At 45.5% G+C, this 22,592-nt stretch overlaps 1 protein-coding gene across 1 annotated transcript in view; it reads right to left on the reverse strand.

Moving 5' to 3' along the window:
- Positions 1-2,227: 2,227 nt before the first annotated feature.
- The window catches only part of FKBP1B (FKBP prolyl isomerase 1B), a 142,051-nt gene continuing 121,686 nt past the window's right edge, over positions 2,228-22,592 (reverse strand). Inside the window, exon 4 of the mRNA XM_082251759.1 lies at positions 2,228-3,366. Within this exon, the coding sequence (XP_082107885.1) occupies positions 3,238-3,366 (129 nt within the window). The 3' untranslated portion in view covers positions 2,228-3,237. The remainder of the gene's footprint in view (positions 3,367-22,592) is intronic.

Below are 22,592 nucleotides of genomic sequence, written 5' to 3' on the forward strand. Positions count from 1 at the left end.
AACATGTACACTTTTATCCATCTGGAAGGAAATCTTTTAAAAAAAATGTACAACTTATAGAGTGTGTTATAGCCAGAGTCGCAGACTATTTTTTGTGTTGGTGTAGTTGAGTGTTTTGTTTTATTTGCTTATTTTCCTGGAAAGCAATAAAGTTTTAAGCTTTAAGACAAAAAACACAGACACAACTTTAGAAAGTGAAATGCCAGTAACAGCGATGAGTACTCCCTAAATAAGGAGCAGATTCATGAAATTGTATTTTTTTTCCTTATAGGCTGAAACCAAGATCTGGGAAGATACTTTGATGATAATTTATAAAAAGGTGGTAAGGTAGTGATCCTTAGGGCTCTTTAAAGATGCAGTCCCTTGAACACCAAAAATAAGTGGTAAAAAAAACCCCCAAAAACTTAATTTCCTAAAAATATACTTCATATATTTCACCAGAGAGCAGGTAACCAGCAAGAATCTGCCACACCCCACAGATAAGAGATTGCTGCCCAACAGGGCCAAATGGGGGATTCACGTTTATGTGTAGCCCTACACCAAATGGAAGCAACAATGTATGAAGAGCTACAGATGTCCCACAAAAAAACGCATACTTTTTTGTGGGACACCTGTAGCTCATCATATGTCATTGTTTCCATTCATTGTCTTGGGGTTAAGGTGTTTCCCCTGTCTTTTCCACCCGTCCATTTTCACATTTTAGTCTATGGGAGTTTGTGTTGGCGATTTTTTGTGTGGTAGGGACTGATTTTGCTTGTTAAGCAGTTTACCTCCCGAGTTAGAGCTTTACACCAATTCTAGTTTTAAAAGTGTCTGTCATTTTGATCATTATCCAACCCACTGACATTTGTCTTCGCAATGCTCCCCAGCTGCTCCTTCTTCTATTGCTGCCAGGTATGGGCATGTGACCTCCACCCACAAGGTAGTACTCTGGCCTAGTAACCAATCACCAGGCCTTATCGCATAATAAAGGGAGGTGAAATTATCATTTACTATAATTTGTGGCAGCTAAATGAGCGGTGGGGGAACATTTCAAATGCGAGTATAAAGAGGTCAGAAGCTGGTCACAAAGTGACTCTACCAAAGTCTCTTTAACCAAGTTCTGACTTTAAGGTATAGGCAATGTACAAAAATGTTGTAACCTTAAAAACCAATCAGCAATAGGTTAAATCTGATTGATTGCTGTCTACCTTTCCTGATAAACATGTATGTCACATGTATGGTACTCATGTACAATATTGTGCAGTGCAACTTTATTCCAAAAGGTTACAACATGTAGGCACAGTTCTGCAATTACCTGCCTCAGTTGCTTTATTAGAAAATAAAGGTGTTGCTTAGACTACATCCATGTGACTGCAAAACCAACATCTAATAATTTAATTTGTTTTTCATAAAGCTAGGGAAGAGGGACTTTATAACGTAAAATTGCCTTAAAAAGAAAATTGGCAAATGTAGAGTCCCATAACACTAACCTCTGCACACAAAAAAATTAGCAACAGAGATACTTCAGTAGTTCCTCACTCTGACATGTTTTGCCTCCTACTGGGGTTTCATTGTAGAGTTGTTGTCTCTTCTGCTGCTTGTTTTATAGAGTTGAACCCATAGCTTTGCCCACACTCACCACAGAAGAAGTGTGTTGGGTACTTGAGAAATAATTTGGGCATGAGAGTAAACTCAAAAACAAAGAAAAAAAAGTTACCACCTAAATGAGCAATGTATGTCATCCTGGTGTTCTGAAACTGCCTCTGTAAGTTGCCAGGAACAGGACTACTTAAAAGGCTCAATACACACTGCTTGAAGCGGCAACAGACAGTGTTGCCTATTTGGCATGCCATTTATAGCATCCTGACCATAAGGTGCAACCTCATTCACTGACTCTTTGTTAATGCACTCTCGCAGCTTAAGTTGGTGTCCTTACCTTTTCCAAATCATCCCTCCACCCAATTATTGGTGGATGGCGGTGGACTAACACAGACACCGTTTTCATGCATCTCTCTGAGATTCTAGATCTGTTGGCAGGTCTCACTCCCACTGTACAAGGGAGTCTTGAGGTTCCTGTGGCAGTATGTTTCATGTAAAAGAATAAAACAACCATGAAATGGGAAGAGTACAGCCTTTCTCATAATGATGGCAGCAGACAGGTGATTCTGAAGTACAACAAAATTATAATATGACCCTCAAACATCAACATCTCCTCTAAACAGAGGCATCGTTTTTGGATAACTGACCCTTTAAAATTCATATCTAGTGCATATTATGGTCAGAACACTTTAAAGAGCTGAAGTAAATGAAGGCAACTCCATTTGCTACAGGCAGTATGTACAAGGTCTAATTGTAAAGCTTTCAGTTCTTATGGCCAGGAACAGGCCAGATTTTAGATACATTCATAAGTGATCACAAGCTCTGTGATTTTGTGCTGAAATAATAGGCAATTTAACTTAACTGGTCTGTGAATGGCCAGTAAGAAAAGTCAATGGTCTATCAGAAACCTAGGGCCTGTCTCTTTTAGGTCTTTAAGCTCATTTGTATACTGGTAATGTGTGGAATGTATGTTGGCTGGCAGGAACTACATGATTTTAAGTCTGGGATCTATGAAAACCAATCCCCTAAATGTAGTATTTGGTGCTTTCAGTCTACCAGGCTTATTTATTAAGGCAGTGTAAACCGCAATGACTGCGTGGCAGTGCATTACAACAAAGCAGACCAATTGCCATTAACTGCTATTCAGTCTTTGCATTTTGGTACTGTCTTATTAAAACAAGCTTGCATGAGCTTATGATGTATAAATAATTCAGACTTTTGGTATTTAAGTGCAGCTATCGTCTTTGCCCAACAAAAGCAGCTATTTTATGTCTTGAATGGACATTCAAGCTTAGAATTTCACTCGTGACATTACTAAGCCACAAAATGGCTACTTCCTCTATGAAGGCATGACAGGTACACTTAAACTGCTCAGTGTTATTAAGAAAAGAGACGTGACCTACATAGGTTGACTGAGAATCACTTAGAAGCAGTCCTGTTATGATGTCCCCTTTTGCTGTCAGAGAAGACTGGGTTGTAAGCCACTGCAGTCTTCTCTGGCAGTGCTGAGGGATTAATGAGAAAACTGGTCACCCCACTGCTGAAGCAGTCCTTCTCAATCATACTGACTTCTGCAGCAGTGAGGGTAGTGTCAGTTGAAAGGAAGAGGAGGATGATGGTTTTGGAGATCTTTTGACAGCCAGCCTCGCTACATGTTCATTCAATCTTCAGCAGCTCCACATCGAAGATCAGAGTAGCGTTGGGGGGTATGACTCCTGGATGCCCCGTGGCTCCATATGCAACGTCAGGTGTGCAGGTCAGTTTTGCTCGCTGGCCCAAGCTCATCTGGAGGCACAAAGGAAATAAAGGTTTTGATCTATACAATGTCAATAGACTGTATTGTTCATGCTTAAACCTAAAGTTTAAAAATTAAAATTATACATGTACAATAGGGACAGTCAAATTTGATCATTTCACATAAAAGCCATGCTTAGTGATTAGCAGTGCTGTACATTGATTTGCTTTACTACTATTCCTTACACTTCGTCAGCTGAAAACAACAGATGCTCTTTGGGGTCAGCTGACAAGGAAAATCACAATATGTACTGTTCCTTAAAGATATATTTTTTAAAATCTATCTATCCTTCTTAGCCCCCCTGACAATAAAAAAAATCACCCACCCCAGAAATGTTTCAAGCCTGCGGCTGTAATCTTCTGTTTGCTGGCCATGTCTTTACAGTTGATCCCCATAGACATCTATGGGAAAGTCAACTGCAGATCAAAACTCAAAAGCATCTTTTAGTGAACTATTTTTTGGAACGCTGAATAATTTCAGATATGTCTTAGGCCCCTTTCGCAGAAGCGGAACTGAAAAACTGACAGGCGGACCCAATCCGACCCTCCATTTTCCTCTATCGAGCGGTAGATGTAAACGCACATGTGTACATTTACATCCGCCGAACTCCAGTCCAATCTGATCTACAGGCGGTTTGTTTACATCTGGCGTCCCCCTGCCAGAACACAAAAACCCCAGGGGGGGAGATGTCTGAACTAACCTTGCATGGTTAGTACAGTGGCCCTGACTGCGGGGTTGAACGAAAAAAAAAAAAAAAAACGAATAATGTGTACCCAGCTTTACACTGGTGGAAATTCCTTTTACAGGTATTTCCTTATACTGCTAGTCAGCGTAAAAGTTCTCTCTTACAATGGTGGTCAGCCTAACTGTTCTCCCTTACACTGGTGGTAAATGTAAAGTTACAGTAAACCCCCCTCCATTGCAGGGGTTACGTTCCGGACCCAGCTGCGAAAAGTGAAAATCCGCGAAATAGAAAAACCCTATTAAAATGCATTGTAGGCATGTTTTTTTTTTACTGTCACTGTACGTGTAAAAGCATTATTTTTAAGGTCTTTAAACACACTTTTAAAACAATAGAAACTCATTTAAACACATAAAAGATACCGAGAGACATAGCAAGAGCTATGGAAAACACAAAAATATTTCATTTTTAATGATTTATATAGTAAAATAACATTACAAAAAAAAAAACGCAAATTACCGGGACCGCAAAAACTGAACCGCGATGGAGCGGGGGTTTACTGTATTCCCTTACACTGGTGGTCAGTGTAGAAGTTCTCCCTTAAACTGGTGGTCAGTAATTCTTACATTGATGATCAAAGTTACTTTCATGGAAATTTAAGAAGTTACAGTCACATTGGGGGGTCAGTGGGAAAAATATATTCCTTTACAGACAGCTAAAAAGATCATTGGCATCAGAGATTACCTACCTGTGAGATAAGAGGACGTAGTCCTCTGGTACCCACGTGCCTGCCTCTACCAAATGAGGTTAGTGTTGAGGCCAGAAGCCAATCACTTCTACTTCTCAAAGAACACCCTAGCAACCCCAGAGGGTAGCCTAGGGTTCCAAAAAAATTCAACCATTTTGGTTGCTCTGAAATATCTTAATGGTGGAAAGCAAAAACTAACCACTTCCAACAGAGAATAAAAGTAAACTCAAAGACAAGCATTAGAGAACAAGATGGACAAAATGGATCACTTTGCAGCCCCACTTCCCTAAAAGCTTGTCAGAAAAGAGGAAAGTCCTAACTATGAAATGCCCCAGTGTCCACAAACATGTACAGCTTCAATCGGAGGCATTCTAGGAATGACATAGAGTCTGTGTCAGCAGCAGCGAGACACTGGATTATGAGAAAACTGTGATGAAAATAAACACAGGGAAGGAGGGGGTTGTAAAATCTTCTATATTACCATTTAAAAATAGCACCCTCATTTATAAAGCTGCCACTTTCGGGAGCAGAAAGTGAGTACGTGTCAGTAAATATAGACGATAAATTACTTTTATGCTGTACACATCAACTACAAGTATGAAAATATAATCTCAGAAAGATAAAGCGGCAAGAGATATGCATTACAACGATCTGATTTAGAGGACAAAATTGTTGTCCTATTTTAGGTATATAAGTTGCATAAAAATCTACTTTTCTTTTACTTTTTGGAACAAGGACAGGGCTTCCAAGCTCACTCTCCATTATTTGCAAGAGGTCCAAAAGTTCAACTAATTTTATGAAAGTAATTCCTGGTAGATTTTATACAGAAGTCACCAAAAATGTATCATACACCTATTAATAATGTACAGTATCTCACAAAAGTGAGTACACCCCTCACATTTATGTAAAAATTGTAATATATCTTTTCTTGTGACAACACTGAAGAAATGACACTTTGCTACAATGTAAAGTAGTGAGTGTACAGCTTGTATAACAGTGTAAATTTGCTGTCCCCTCAAAATAACTCAACACACAGCCATTAATGTCTAAACTCCTGGCAACAAAAGTGAGTACACCCCTAAATGAAAATGTCCTAATTGGGCCCAAAGTGTCAATATTTTGTTTGGCCACCATTATTTTCCAGCACTACCCTCTTGGGCATGGAGTTCACCAGAGCTTCACAGGTTGCCAATGGAGTCCTCTTCCACTCCTCCCTGACGACATCACTGAGCTGGTGGATGCTAGAGACCTTGTGCTCCTCCATCTTCTGTTTGAGGATTCCCCACAGATGCTCAATAGGGTTTAGGTCTGGAGACATGCTTGGCCAGTCCAACACCTTTACCCTCATCTTCTTTAGCAAGGCAGTGCCTTAAAAAGGATCTTCATCCTGTTTTTTTTTTTTTATTCTAACTCTCATTGGAATGCTCAAGCACTCCTATTTCATGTTTGTATAGAACTATTTTTCTAAGTACCTTTTTTTTTTTAGTTCCCCTCTGCTTCCACCTAGGCGAATGGCATCATAAGCCTCTCATGTTGACTCCTGGGCATTAGCAATCCCCAGAGTCTTCGAGCATCTTATTCTATGATATTACATGATTTTGTAGCAGGAAATTATAAAATTGGTTTGCAGCGCTGTGTCAGTACTATGCAGGTGCAACATTTTGATGTGCATGCTGAGTAGGAAGCTGCACAATATCCACAAAGTAGTTGGGTGCTGGCCTCAGCTGCCCTTATTGTAAATGGCTGTCGGCACAAGTATGCAGTGTTTAAATGTAAATTGTACATGAAAACACAGTATTTAATAGAAAATAAGCCCCTGACTATAAAAAAATGCTACATTTGGATACTGCTGATATTTTTGTTTTACAAACTAAATTTGGACTGAAGTTCCTCTTTTATTAAGTATTTTCTTGATTGAGGTATTTCAGAAAAAATATTTCATTATGGGCACGAGATGGAGCTGACCATCATATGAAATAAACAAAAACAGGCAATTTATGGCCCTTTTTCCTGAAAGCTGTGAAAACCCAGGAGACATTTGCATGGCAAATTTTTTTATACATAGACCTCTTAGTGTTTCTATGCCTTATGTATTTCTTGCGTGTGTATTACTGTCATTTATACCTCTTCTTCTCATCCTCATAATCAGGAAGATCATTAAAAAATAATTTAATACACACATGCGCCCTGATTGGATTCTGTTCCCACCACCCTATAATTTATTGGAAAACGTCACTTCTAGGGCAATCAGAAATGCATATTACACCTTATAGCAGCCCCCAAAATTTCCACTCGCCTGCTCGCATGCCATGTCTGCGATCGGCCAGGAAACTGTGAGGAAGAGAGAGGAGAGAAAGAGGAGAGCTGGCCGAATCACGCAGAGAGGGGATCTCTGCTGTCAAACAAATTCCCGCCTTCTGGACCGGCTCCTATGATAGACAGCACACTGGTCCAATGCTGGGAAATGTGACAGCGGAGATCCCCTCTCTGTGTGATCTGGCCAGCTCTCCTCTTCCTCTCCACCTTCCCTACAGTTTCCTGGCTGAACGCTGGGAGGAGAATCGGCTCCCATGAGGCTATATTGATGGGCACTGATAGGCTGTGCTGATGGGCACAGGTAGACTGCATTGATGGGCACTGGCAGCCTGCATTTTTGGGCACTGATAGGCTGCATTGATGGGCCTTGATCAGGCTGTACTGATAGGTACTGATAGGCTGCATTGATGGGCACTGATGAGGCTGCACTGATAGGCACCGATAGGCTGCATTGATGAGCACTGATGAGACTCCATTGATGGGCACTGATGAGGCTGCACTGATGGGTACTAATGAGACTGCACCGATATACTGCACTGATCAAGCTGCACTGATGGGCCCTGATGAGACTGCACTGATAAGGCTGCACTGATAGGCAATAATATGCTGCACTGATGGGCTACACTAATGGGCACTGATAGGCTGCATTAATGGGCACTAATGAGGCTTCACGGATGGGTACTGATAAAGTTGTTGTTGTTGTTAATATTTATTTTTGTAACCTAATTCTGCATAAAATATTTAACAGTGTCATTTCATGAGATAATTTAAGAGGGCATATTTAGTGGTGGAATTAGGGGCGGGGCAGGGTAGGGGATGGGTGGGGAAACTGGTGACAAGTAACTCTTAAGGCCTGGCTAGTAACTCAGGACTTGACATTTTGAGCCCTTTCTTCTAGGTTCAATTCACAAAGCTTTACACAAGCATAAAAATCTACTTTAAGCCATGTGACAACAAATTTCAAATCTCATTGGACTCAAATTAACTGTAATATTTTAAAATAATGAACTCTTATCATAATGTGCAAGCTTTGTGAATTGAGCCTTTAAATGTTGTGAGTGAGTTTTCTTGTGTTATAGCTCCAAAATATTCCCCAAGGAGGTGAGTCCACCAACATGACATGTCAAAGTTTGTCTTGTCTGCCTGGAGTGAAATATTTTTAATGTAGAATAGGTTATGTGTTTTTCGTGGATATTACCTTATTTTTATTTTCACCATAAAGAAGAGGTTTTTTTAAGTACCTTATCACTCAACTCTAAGATATGCCCATTAGGTGAATTTCTTTTTTCCATGAATATTTGCCCATTAGGTGAATTTCTTTTCTCCATGAATATTTGCACAAACTATGTAACTTGCAATGACTATTACATTTTTGTCCATCGAGGGGCTATTATGTCACTTTCTGTCACAAGGAATGTGACAAGTTTCACTTCCCCACTTTTCGTAACTACTAGACAAGATTCATATTTGTATACTTAGGTTGATTTCAGGCTCTTTTCAAGAGCTGAGCAGATCCATTGCTTGACACTTACTATTTATCCATATCATTCATCAACAATTTCCTCAGTCTTCTCATTATAATTATCTTTTTCTGTTCCTTAAAAACCTATTTACAGGAACTCTCCAATTACGTATGCTCTTATTGCTCTCACCCGACCAAATTATATGTATGGGTGTACCCCATCCTTAGTGCAATGTTCAGTACATGAATAATGTATAAGCACCAGAACCATAAAAAGTAAAAATATATTTCTTTATTAAATAAAATAATACATCAAAGGCACAGCTCATATCTGGATTCCATCATGTAAGGTTGTCTTCAATGATAATTTGTCAAAGGTATTGAACCTAAACGCGTTTCAACTCAAAGAGTCTTCATCAGAAGATGAACAATAAATCTGGAAAATAGACATACATGAGTTCCAGTAATATACACAAAGAAGAAGGCACAGACCAATCACTATATAAATGAGAATTCACTTATATAAACCAAGGATGCATGTAAAGAATGAGTGCATGTCCACAGAAGCCACAGGTGGATTTTGGTTTGATGCAAGAGATGCCAAACTCAGCCACCACAACACACAGGGAATATAAAAATCTAATGAAAAAGAACATTTGGGGGTTGGATATTAATATATAATCAAAATTTGTATTTAATATTCAACCTCCAAATGTTCTTTTTGATTAGATGTTAATCTTCCATATGTGTTGTTGTGGCTGGGTTTGGCATCTCTTGCATTATATCAAAATCCACCTGGGGCACTCATTCTTTTCATGCATCATTGGCTTTTGCAAGTGAATTATCATTAATATAGTGATTGGTCTGTGCCTTCTTCTTTGTGAATATTACTGGAATTTACTGCATTCATATCTATATTTCAGATTTATTGTTTACATCCTGATGAAGAGTTTTTATGAGTTGAAACTAGGGATCGACCATTTATTGGTGGGGCCCATATTCACTTTTTTTGAAGTATTGGTCACAAACTTACCGATAGGACAGATATGTGCCGGAGTGATGCCTGCAGCTACAGGCATTACCCTGCTACCGTTTTTTAGAGCCGATGGACAATGACAACCAATGTGACTAATCAGCCGTTCGGTTGTTATTAACCACTTCAATACTGGGCACTCCCCCCCCCCTCCTGCCCAGGCCAATTTCCAGCTTTTAGCGCTGTTGCATTTTGAATGACAATTGCGCGGTCATGCAACACTGTACCTAAACCAAATTTATGTAATTTCCCCCCCACAAATAGAGCTTTCTTTTGGTGGTATTTGATCAACGCAAGGTTTTTTCTTTTTTGCTAAACAAATAAAAAAAAGACAGAAAAGTTTGAAAAAAAAAAAAGTTTTATGTTTATGTTATACAATTTTGTAAATAAATACGTTTTTTCCTGCACTGATGAGACTGCACTGACAGGCACTGATGAGGAGGCACTGATGGGGTGGCACTGATAGGCGGCACTAATAGGCGGCACTGATAGGCACTGATATGTGGCACTGATAGGTAGCACTGATATGCAGCATTGGTGGGCACTGATAGGCGGCACTGCTGGGCACTGATAGGAGGCATTGATGGGCACTGATAGGTGGCACTGATGGGCACTGCTAGGCGGCACTGATGGGCACTGATAGGCGGCACTGATGGGCACTGATTTGCGGCACTGGTGGGCAATAATGGGCACTGGTGGGCGGCACTGATAGATAGGGATGATGGGCACTGGTGGGCAGCACTGATGGGGAGGGCAATGGGGTCTCCCTGAGCCCTAATTGCCATCCCTGGTGGCCATAGTGGGCATCCCTGGGGTCATGGGTGGGCATCCCTGGGGTCATGGGTGGGCATCCCTGCTGGTTCTAGTGGCACCCCCCCGGAGGGTCTGCAGTGGTAATCAATGATCAGATTACCAGTGCCGACCCCCCCCCCCGTCAGAGGAGCCGCCGATCGGCGCTCCTTTACTCGTGCCTGTCAGGCACGTACTGAGGAAAGCCGATCAACGGCTCTTCCTGGACACGGCTGGTCACATGGTAAAGAGCCTACGTCAGATCGGAGATGCAGGGAGTCAGTGTGACACTTCGCATCACCGATCGCCGCTCTGCGCGCCCCCGGGGGGCGCGCAGAGCGCATTATCCTGCCGCCGTCATATGATGTCCGGTCAGGATAATGCAGCCACATTCCCGCCGTCATTCTGCTATAGGGCGGGCGGGATGTGGTTAAAAGCAGCTTGAGGGGATGGTTCCCCCCCTCTTCCCGCCTAGGTCTCCTGTCCCAGCAACCAGCTGGCACGAGGGCCCGAGAGACCAGCTGGCACATCCCCCAGCTGGCCAAAAACCCAAGCAAAGCTGGAATCGGCTCTGATCGGGCCTCCGAAATAGTAACCCAGAAGCGATGTTATGACATCACAGCCAAACTTGGTGTTTTGAATGCTTTTCAGTGCAGAGGAGAGGTTTGGGGTCTTTAATACCCCAGATTCCTCCATAAAAAGTATCTATCACTGCCTATTACTGTCACAAGGGATGTTTACAATACAGCAATAAAAAAGGCTTATTCTCAATGTGTACTGACTGAAGGTTAAAGTAATACTAAAGTCTCTGATTTTTATGTTTAAAAATAACAAACATGTTATTTTACCTGCTCTGTGCAGTGATTTGGCACATAGCAGCCCCAATCCTCCTCTTCTCAGGTCCCTCGTCAGCGCTTCTGGCCCCTCACTCCTACCCCCCCAGCAAGCAGCTTGCTATGGGGGCAACCGAGCCAAGCCTCTGTGTGTCCATTCAGACATGGAGCCGCTTTTCAGCCCCACCTCCTTTCTCTCCTTATTGGCTCACTGACTTTGACTGACAGCAGCCGGAGCCAATGGTGCCCCCTTCTGTGTCTCAGCCAATCAGGAGGGAGAGTTACCAAGCCTTTTGTGCAACATCACTGATTCGAGATGGGGCTCAGGAAAGTATCGAGGGGGCTGAGGGGGACTGCTGCAACCAGAAGGTTTTTTTTTAATATTAAAGTGTTACTAAACCCACAACCGTAAAATCTGTATATGCAGTAAGGCATGCTTATTATACTCACCTAAGGGATTAATCATTTGCATTGTGTATAAAGGTTGTTTGATTTTGTCTCTCTGATCCTCCTCTTCTTTCACTGTCTCCAAAAAATAATCTGATATTTACAGAGCCTGGGGATGGGCTGCACATGCTCAGTTTTGTGTGTATTGCTAGAGAGTTTATTTGTTTTCTTGGAAGAATGCATTTGATCAGCACAGGGCCAATCAGCGCTATCCAGACATGTCCAGGCAGAGGATCAGGAGAGAATGAAAACTACTACTGCAAGCTTTACTAGGTACTGATACAAGTCACAAGGCTGCTTTATACTGCTAATCAGAAAAGGTATGTATATCAGTTTATATTTACTAAAATAATTGTATTTCCATGTGTACTGTGGGAGACCTGATATAGTGAATGTAGCTTTTCGGTTTGGTAACACTTTATTGCATAGAATGCCTTAGGATAAAAAAACCTTCTGCTTTTAGAACCACTTTAAGGTCAGCAGAGGTGACCTATGGTCTTCTGATGAAGGGGGGATTTTGATGAGGACCCTGGTGTAAGCAGGGACTCTGATGGGGAATTTGTTTTGGCCTCCAAAATTTAGCAAAATATTTAATTTGTCCCACATACAGATAAGGATGCAACCTTGCAATGAAGCCAATTCTAGTGAAATGCATTAAGGAGGGGTGGCCCCTAGGTGGGGACACTATGGATGCAGCTACAGTGTCTTGCGAAAGTATTCGGCCCCCTTGAACTTTGCAACCTTTTGCCACATTTCAGGCTTCAAACATAAAGATATAAAACTGTAATTTTTTTGTGAAGAGTCAACAACAAGTGGGACACAATCATGAAGTGGAACGAAATTTATTGGATATTTCAAACTTTTTTAACAAATAAAAAACTGAAAAATTGGGCGTGCAAAATTATTCAGCCCCCTTAAGTTAATACTTTGTAGCGCCACCTTTTGCTGCGATTACAGCTGTAATTCGCTTGGGGTATGTCTCTATCAGTTTTGCACATCGAGAGACTGAATTTTTTGCCCATTCCTCCTTGCAAAACAGCTCGAGCTCAGTGAAGTTGGATGGAGAGCGTTAGTGAACAGCAGTTTTCAGTTCTTTCCACAGATTCTCGATTGGATTCAGGTCTGGACTTTGACTTGGCCATTCTAACACCTGGATATGTTTATTTGTGAACCATTCCATTGTAGATTTTGCTTTATGTTTTGGATCATTGTCTTGTTGGAAGACAAATCTCCGTCCCATTCTCAGGTCTTTTGCAGACTCCATCAGGTTTTCTTCCAGAATGGTCCTGTATTTGGCTCCATCCATCTTCCCATCAATTTTAACCATCTTCCCTGTCCCTGCTGAAGAAAAGCAGGCCCAAACCATGATTCTGCCACCACCATGTTTGACAGAGGGGATGGTGTGTTCAGGGTGATGAGCTGTGTTGCTTTTACGCCAAACATAACGTTTTGCATTGTTGCCAAAAAGTTTGATTTTGGTTTCATCTGACCAGAGCACCTTCTTCCACATGTTTGGTGTGTCTCCCAGGTGGCTTGTGGCAAACTTTAAACGACACTTTTTATGGATATCTTTAAGAAATGGCTTTCTTCTTGCCACTCTTCCATAAAGGCCAGATTTGTGCAGTATACGACTGATTGTTGTCCTATGGACAGAGTCTCCCACCTCAGCTGTAGATCTCTGCAGTTCATCCAGAGTGATCATGGGCCTCTTGGCTGCATCTCTGATCAGTCTTCTCCTTGTATAAGCTGAAAATTTAGAGGGACGGCCAGGTCTTCATAGATTTGCAGTGGTCTGATACTCCTTCCATTTCAATATTATCGCTTGCACAGTGCTCCTTGGGATGTTTAAAGCTTGGGAAATCTTTTTGTATCCAAATCCGGCTTTAAACTTCTCCACAACAGTATCTCGGACCTGCCTGGTGTGTTCCTTGTTCTTCATGATGCTGCTCTCTGCGCTTTAAACGGACCTCTGAGACTATCACAGTGCAGGTGCATTAATATGGAGACTCGATTACACACAGGTGGATTCTATTTATCATCATTAGTCATTTAGGTCAACATTGGATCATTCAGAGATCCTCACTGAACTTCTGGAGAGAGTTTGCTGCACTGAAAGTAAAGGGGCTGAATAATTCTGCACTCCCCAATGTTTCATTTTTTTATTTGTTAAAAAAGTTTTAAATATCCAATAAATTTCGTTCCACTTCATGATTGTGTCCCACTTGTTGTTGATTCTTCACAAAAAATTACAGTTTTATATATTTATGTTTGAAGCCTGAAATTTGGCAAAAGGTCGCAAAGTTCAAGGGGGCCGAATACTTTCGCAAGGCACTGTATATTGTTAACAGCTGAATAAAGCACCTGGAAGAATAGGTATTGGAGTATTGCTCTTACTTATTATTAAAATATATATGTTGCTAATGCTCTCCAATATGTTCTGCCCCATCAGTGGCTTCCTCAGGGTAAAGTGCAGTGCATTCTAACCTGCTGGGAAAGATATGATCTGCACTTGTCTTTTACATGTATTTATTTGCATGGCTCTGTATGAGGATGCAAACATCCAAAGTAGGTCTGCACATGGTTATAAACTGCAGGAACTTGATTGGAACACGAGATGGAGCACCAGGGAAGAGACATGCAGACACGCATCTTTTATGATTTAACAGCTATGCAGCTGTCACTGCCTGAAAGACACGCATTATAATGTGGAACTGAATAAGCAATGATCGCTGACCCTGTCAAGATGGGCGAATGGCTTTTACACATATTGCTTCTTGCTAAAAATAACTTTCATTTCTGTTTCCAAAGAGCGGTGAGGGAATTTTTAAATGTCACTGTGAACTAGCTCTGTGCCTCACTGGGGAACCCGATTTAATATTGTGCAAAGAGAACTAGGACATGATTTGAAGACTTTATAGCAGTCTGAACACACCTTTGTATACGTTAATAAAAACACTAACAAGTCTGTAAACCCAAAAGATCAAAAACAGATCACTTCAATTGCCTATATTTTATTTTTTTTTAACACTTTTTATTACATATAAAACACCTAGTGATGCTGCCAGTTCAATCCTTTTTCTTGCTGCACATGGCATTGCTCTGGCTGCATAGCTCTCCCTTCCAGCACCGTCAGCCCGGCATCCCATATTTCTTACCAATCTAATACACATCATGCGTATGTACAATGTGCTCTCCTTGTCCTCTAATGACTACATATTGCAGGCAGCAAGGGTTGGAGACTAGTAACAACTGACAGCGGCTCCAGCAGCGAGCAGGACTGTCATCCTTACAGCAATGAAGAAGCATCAACCCAAGGATCCCCCAGGGAGAAAAGAAAGGCAGACAGCAGTCACATGACCACTAGAAGAGATACGTATAAAAAAAAATGGGATTTTTGACTTACTGCTAAATCCTTTTCTCTGATGTTCATTGACGGACACAGCTCCTGATCTTCTTAATCATTGGGTTATACTTCCCCCTACAGGAGTATTAACTAAGCAGAAAAAAAGTCTAGCTACGCATATGGGCAGTCCTGGGGGGTATACTCCCTCTCTGCTATAGGTATTCAGTTTTGTTACAAGCAGTGTCAGAAGAATTACAATTCCACAGAGGGGTGGGTGCTGTGTCCGTCACTGAACATCAGAGAAATGGATTTTACGGTAAGTCAAAAATCCCATTTTCTCTTTCGTTCATTGATGGATACAGCTCCTGATCTTCTTAACCATTGGGACTTCCCAAAGCAGGAGTGGGAACAGCAAAAAAGATATTACCAAAACTAAACTATAGCCAACCAGGTAAACAGGAGCTCAACCAAAACTGGAGCCCACCTGAAAAAATAATACACCCTCAAAAAGGACCAGGTCCTCCAAACAGCAGCCTGCAAAATCTTGTGGCCAAAGGAAGCATCCACTTTATAGAACTTTGTGAAAGTGTGCACGACGACCAGGTGGCCGCCTAGCAAACCTGAGTCCCTGACGCCTGATCACGCAAGGCCCAGGAGGCACTGAGCACCCAAGTAAAGTGTGCCTTGACAGGGAAAGGAGGAACCTGACCCTTGAAGGAATAGGCCTAAATCACCGTCTGCCTGATCCATCTGGAAATGGTCACAGAGATAGCGGACAACCATTTCCGAGGCCCATTTGTAAGCACAAATAGTGCGTCTGATTTCCTAAAAGACTCCGTAGCTGCCAGGTACACCATAATCGCCCGGACCATATTCAGGGCATGCAAAGCAATTTCTTTCAGATGTTTTGGCCTGGGACACAGGGAAGGCAACACAATGTCTTCATTCAAATGAAAATCAGAGAAAACCTGAAGAAGGAACGACGGACAGCGGCGAAGAACCACCTTATCATTGTGAACCACCAAGTAAGGTGAATGACAGGGTAACGCCGCCAATTCCAGCACCCTGCACGCAGAGGTGAAAGCCACCAAAAAGGCCACTTTCTGGGACTGCATAAGCAGGGGGAATCTCCCAAAGATTCTCAAAAGGAGACTTCTGGAGGACTGAGAGCCCCAAATTGAGGTTCCAAGGCGACAACAGAGACCGCTCTGGAGGGGTCAAGTGCCTAACTCCCTGAAGAAAAGTACGCACCAAGGAGTATGTGGCCAAGGGCTGTTGAAAGAAGACCGCTAAGACAGACACCTGACCCTCGATATTACTCATGGGCAGTTTCTGCTTAACCCCCCGTTGAAGGAAGGTCAAGATCAGAGCCACCGAAAAAAGAGCGAGGATGAACCCCAAGAGACTCACACCACGCAATGTACATTTTCTATGTATGATGGTAGATCTTCCTAGAAGCAGATTTCCTAGCTTTTAACAGCGTTGGAAACACGGACGGCCAAGCTGTCAAAGCCAGCGACTGTAAAGCAGGATGAAAGATTGATCTTTGAGACAGCAGATCCTTCCTGAGAGGAAGATTCCAAGGAGAATCAGCGCCCAGCCGCACCAGTTCGATGTACCAGGCCCGGCGAGGCCAGTCAGGGGCCACTAAGATGACCGGAAATCCTTCTGCCTCGATCTTGCATAGAATTCTTGGCAGAAGCTTGAGAGGAGGGATGGCCTAATATAGACGATACTGACCCCATGGGGACACCAGCGCATCCGCAGTATCCACCAGAGGATCCCGTGACCGAGCCACGAACCTCTGCACCTTTATGTTGAGCTGGGACGCCAACAGATTCACCTCAGAGATGCCCCACTGGGGACACAACTGATAAAACACCTCCGGATAAGGGGACCACTCCCCCTGGTCCAACACCTGCCAACTGAGGTAATCCGCCTGCCAGTTTTCCACCCTGGGAACGTGTATAGCGGAGAGGGCTGGAACGAACCGCTCTGCCCACCTTATAGTGCCGGCTACCTCCTGAGCCGACAGCACACTTCTTGTGCCCCCCTGGTGATTGACATAAGCCACGAGCGTGATTTAATGCGCACTGGACATCCCTGAAGATCTGTCCAATGTTCCAGGCACAGTCTGATCGCTCGGAGTACCAAGACATTGATCGGTAGTTTGGACTCTTCCAGTGTCCAGACCCCCTGAGCAGAAATTTTGCCGAGGATGCCCCCCCAGCCGGATAGGCTGGCATTCGTGGTGACCACTGTCAAATACAAGGGGAGGAAGGGTGTGCCCAGCTAAAGAACAAAGCCACCATATCAGGGAGTCTTTCGTTCCCCGGCTCAGCCGGATCTGATAGTCCAGAGACTGCGGATTCTTGTCCCATTTGGCCAGAATCTCCCTTGCAGGGACCTCGTATGGAACTGTGCAAATGGAACCCCCTCGAAGTAAGACACCCTCAGGCCCAGCACCCGCATGCAAGTCCGGAGGGATTACCATCTGCTGGACAGCAGCAGACAAATTACAGCCTGCAGGTTCTGGAGTTTGTCCAGAGGTAGGAGACCTCTGGCTAAGGCCGAGTCCAGATTCAGGATCTGATGAGAAATCAGATGAGGCAGGGGAAGGCGGTGGGCACTTTTTGCTAGCCCGTCACCCGAAAGCCACCTCCACCCGGACACTAAGGACTCCAGGACCACCGTCAGTGCATCAATGGATGGATGGGACCCGGAGGGCCCCGCAGCATCAGAGAGGGGATCAGGTGGGGAGATGTGCTCCAAAGTCTCCATGTGTCAGCAGGGGGACCTCACAAAAAAGTGTAAAACACTAAGGGACAACCCCCACCGCTCTGGCAGCCACAGAGCACCGATTGTTCTTCAGTAGAGAGGGAGAGGGCCAGGGGATGAGGAGGGGCTCCCAACCCCCAAATCACCGCCCACAGTGCTCCACTGTCATGGCCACCACTATTTCCAATGGCTAACCACAAGAAAATGGCCACTGGACTACACAAACATGGCCGGCATGTATAGAAACACACAGGCTACAACAAAATGGCAACCCCACAAGGCTTACAGGAACCCAGGAGGGAGACTAGACCTCAAGGACAGATTCAGGCAGGACGGGAGGCCCTGGCAGGAGCCCCCACCAGATACAACCCCCCCTCCACACAATTGATCTTCCGATCACTGGCGGCGCACCCCCATGGCCCCCATTGTCAGTTAGCGCCCTGCCCCTATTCCAGGAAAGTGGCCAGACCAGCAAAATAGCCCCAGCATTGAGGGGGGGGCATGATGAAGTAAGTATCAAGCGGGGGTACCTGCGGGAAGGAGGGGAATCTGGAGGTGTGACCGTCCCAAGGAGGGGCCCACTGTCATGGTCTTACCTTCTTGCTGTTCTCCTTCGTTTGACATGTGCTGGCGGCCATCTTGGTTTCTGGGTTTCTTGTAGCCTCCCACCCTGCGGCTCCTCCTTCCCACTGGGAGGAGCTGGATGCCTAGCTCATATATATATAGGAGGTCTGTGGCTTCAGTTCCTTGCTTGGTCCTCCTGTGTTCACATGCTTCTAAGACTGCTGCTGCTTCTGGTCCCTGATCCTGGCTTCGTCTGACTACCCTGCTGGTTCCTGATCCTGGCTTCGTCTGACTACCCTGCTGGTTCCTGATCCTGGCTTCGTCTGACTACCCTGCTGCTTCCTGATCCCAGCTTCGTCTGACTACCCTCCTGGTTCCTGACCTCTGGCTTCGCAAGGACTCTGCCTCGGTTTCGCCATCCGTTTGGACTTTTGCTTTACAGCTTGATTTTCAATAAAGCCTTCTTATTTTCACTTATCTGTTGTTGTACGTCTGGTTCATGGTTCCGTGACATTAGGACCAAGCCATGAATTCTGACGGTACAGGGCCATCCTCGCTACCCACGCTGGTTGCCAGACTTGATCAGCAGGATCACCTGTTGGGTCGGTTCGCCGTGGCGTTGCAAACCCTGCTTGAACGCACGGCTCATTTCGCTCCCGTTGCCGATGGGTCGGTTGTCGCTCCTGGGCTCGCTCCTACTGCCGCTCCGGTTGTTGCGCCAGAGTCTACCCCGACACCTGTTGTTGCGCCTGCGGTGTTTCGGGGTATGACCGGTTCTGCCCCCCTTCCACAGCGCTTTGGGGGAGAGCCAACTCAGTGCCGAGGTTTCCTTAACCAGGTGGGCATTTATTTCGAGTTGCTGCCACATGCCTTTCCTACTGAGAGATCAAAGGTGGGCTTCTTAATTTCGCTGCTCTCGGACAAGGCCTTGGCCTGGGCCAGCCCTTTATGGGAGAACAACAATCCGGTGGTTGCCGAGTTTTCCGGTTTTGTTGCTTCTCTTCGGAGGGTATTCGATGTGCCGGCTCGTGCTGCCTCTGCTGCAAAGCTCCTTATGTCCATCAGACAGGGTTCACGATCCGTAGCTGAATACGCCATTGAGTTTCGTACCCTGGCAGCAGAGGTGGGCTGGAATAATGAGGCTCTGGTCGCTGCTTTCTCTCATGGTCTCTCGGATGCCTTGAAGGATGAGGTTGCAGCTAAGGACCTACCAGTGGAGCTCGAGTCTCTTATTTCTTTCTTGATTTTGATTGACACCAGACTCAGGGAGAGACCTTCCTTTAAGGAGAGTCTGCGGAGGCCTCCTAACAGATTGGCGCCTACCTTTGCTGTCCCACCCGTGCCTCCCTCTCCTCCCACGCCTCCTGGGGATGACTTGGCTGGGGGTGAACCCATGCAGCTGGGCTTTGCTCGCCTGTCCGAGGGGGAGAGGGTACTCCGAAGACGTGAGGGTCGATGCATGTACTGTGGTCTCGGTGGGCATTTTCGGTTGGCATGTCCGAACCGTCCGGGAAACGCTCGCACCTGAGATCCTGTCGGGGGCAGATCTTGGGTGGAGTCTCCTCGTCCCCGGTTTCCCGTGTTGACAAACCACTGATCACTGTTGTCCTCTCCTGGGTCGGGGGCTCAGTGACGACCCAGGCGTTGGTGGACTCTGGTGCTGGTGGTTTGTTCATTGATAGTGTGTTCGCTGCCGCCAATTCCATTCCTCTGCAGGCCCGAGGTTCTCCACTGGCTCTTGAGGCGATAGATGGCAGACCCCTTCTGCCGCCACACGTGACTCATGAGACCCTTCCAGTGGGGATAGCCATTGGTGCCGTTCACAGAGAGTCGGTCTGCTTCCAGGTTATTTCGTCTCCACACTACTCGGTGGTCTTGGGGTACCCCTGGCTCCAGAAGCATAATCCGACTTTCGATTGGAGATCGGCCGAGATCCTCTCGTGGTCACCGCAGTGTGGGGCTAGTTGCATCCATTGGCCTGTCAAGTTGCTGTGTACTTCCTCGGACTCTCTGTTGCCTCCTGAATACGAGGAGTACCGGGATGTATTCGATAAGGTGCGCGCGGTTGCCCTACCTCCGCACCGCCCATACGATTGTGCCATCGAGTTACAACCTGGTGCCGTTCCTCCTCGTGGCAAGGTCTATCCACTGTCGGTAGCGGAGAATGAGGCCATGGAGGAGTACGTGAAGGAGGCGCTTTCACGCGGACACATTCGCAAATCCTCGTCCCCGGCAGGGGCTGGATTTTTCTTTGTGAAAAAGAAGGGCGGTGAGTTGAGGCCTTGCATCGATTACAGGGGTCTCAATCGCATCACGATCAAGAACGCTTACCCGATACCCTTGATTTCCGAGCTGTTCGATCGCCTTAAAGGGGCCACGGTCTTTACCAAACTCGACCTGAGGGCGGCATATAACCTCGTAAGGATCAAGGCGGGCGATGAGTGGAAGACCGCGTTTAACACCAGGACCGGTCATTATGAATCCTTAGTTATGCCCTTTGGGTTGTGCAATGCGCCCGCAGTCTTTCAGGAATTCATTAACGATGTTTTCCGTGACCTGTTGCAGCAGTGTGTGGTGGTCTATTTGGATGACATCTTGGTATATTCTGAATCCATGGAGACCCACATTCTGGATGTCAGACGAGTGTTGCAACGGTTACGAGAGAACAAGCTGTTCGGTAAGCTTGAGAAATGCGAATTTCACCGATCCCAGGTAACCTTCTTAGGTTACATCATTTCCGCTGAGGGGTTCTCCATGGATCCTGAGAAGGTTTCGGCTGTCTTACAGTGGCCCCAGCCCAGTGGTCTTCGCTCCCTGCAGCGCTTTTTGGGCTTCGCCAATTATTATCGGAAGTTCATCAGGGACTTTTCCATGCTAGCCAAGCCACGCACGGATCTGACCAGGAAGGGCAGTAATTCCCAGGTCTGGCCGCTCGAGGCCATCCGAGCTTTTGAGGCTCTAAAGTCCGCCTTTGTGTCGGCTCCGATTCTGTCGCATCCCAACCCTGGGTTGCCCTTTGTCCTCGAGGTGGACGCGTCTGTGACGGGAGTAGGCGCCATTCTGTCTCAGCGTAGAACACCAGAGGGTCCTCTGCTTCCTTGTGGGTTTTACTCCCGGAAACTGTCCTCCGCGGAGTGCAACTATCAGATTGGTGACAGGGAGTTATTGGCCATCGTGCAGGCCCTTAAAGAATGGAGGCACTTGCTCGAGGGTTCGGTGGTTCCGGTCCTCATCCTGACGGACCACAAGAATCTGACCTACCTTTCTGAGGCCAAGAGATTGACACCACGTCAGGCCAGATGGGCTCTGTTCTTGTCACGTTTTAATTACGTGGTCTCCTACCTACCCGGTTCCAAGAACATCAGGGCGGATGCCTTATCACGGCAGTACTCCGACCTGTCCAGGGAGGAGTCGATTCCGACTTCGGTCATACCTCCGAATCAGATCCTGGCCGCCATTCGCACCAGCCTGACCTCTCCCCTGGGTGAGCAGATTTTGGCGGCTCAATCTGGTGCTCCCTCTGGGAGACCCAACGGCAGATGTTTTGTGCCTGAGGAGTTGCGCACTCGGTTGTTGCGAACCTACCATAACTCCAAGACTGCGGGGCATCCTGGAAAGAATCAGCTGTCCTGGGCTGTTTCACGTCTGTTCTGGTGGCCTTCCCTACGTTCCGACATCGCCGCATATGTAGCGGCATGCTCCGTTTGTGCCCAGAGTAAGTCCCCTCGGCACCTTCCGTTGGGCCTTCTGCAACCCATAGCCACCGGGGAGCGCCCATGGTCACACCTGGGGATGGATTTCATTGTGGACCTCCCTGCATCCCGAGGCCATACGGTCATTCTCATGATTGTGGATCGATTTTCCAAAATGTGCCACTGTGTTCCTCTCAAGAAGTTACCCTCTGCACAGGAGTTGGCCCCGATTTTTGCCAGGGAGGTCTTCCGGTTGCACGGTTTGCCCAAGGAGATTGTGTCGGATCGGGGGAGTCAGTTTGTGTCCAGGTTCTGGCGCGCCTTTTGCTCCCAGTTGGGGATTCATCTCTCCTTCTCCTCGGCCTACCACCCTCAGTCCAATGGGGCCGCAGAACGATCCAATCAGGCCTTGGAGCAATTCCTTCGTTGCTATGTCTCCGATCACCAAGACAATTGGGTTGACCTCCTGCCTTGGGCTGAGTTTGCCAGGAACACGGCGGTGAACTCTTCCTCTGGGACGTCTCCCTTC

This window comes from Pelophylax lessonae (assembly GCF_965119305.1).
Source record: "Pelophylax lessonae genome assembly, chromosome: 3".
Lineage (NCBI taxonomy): Eukaryota > Metazoa > Chordata > Amphibia > Anura > Ranidae > Pelophylax > Pelophylax lessonae.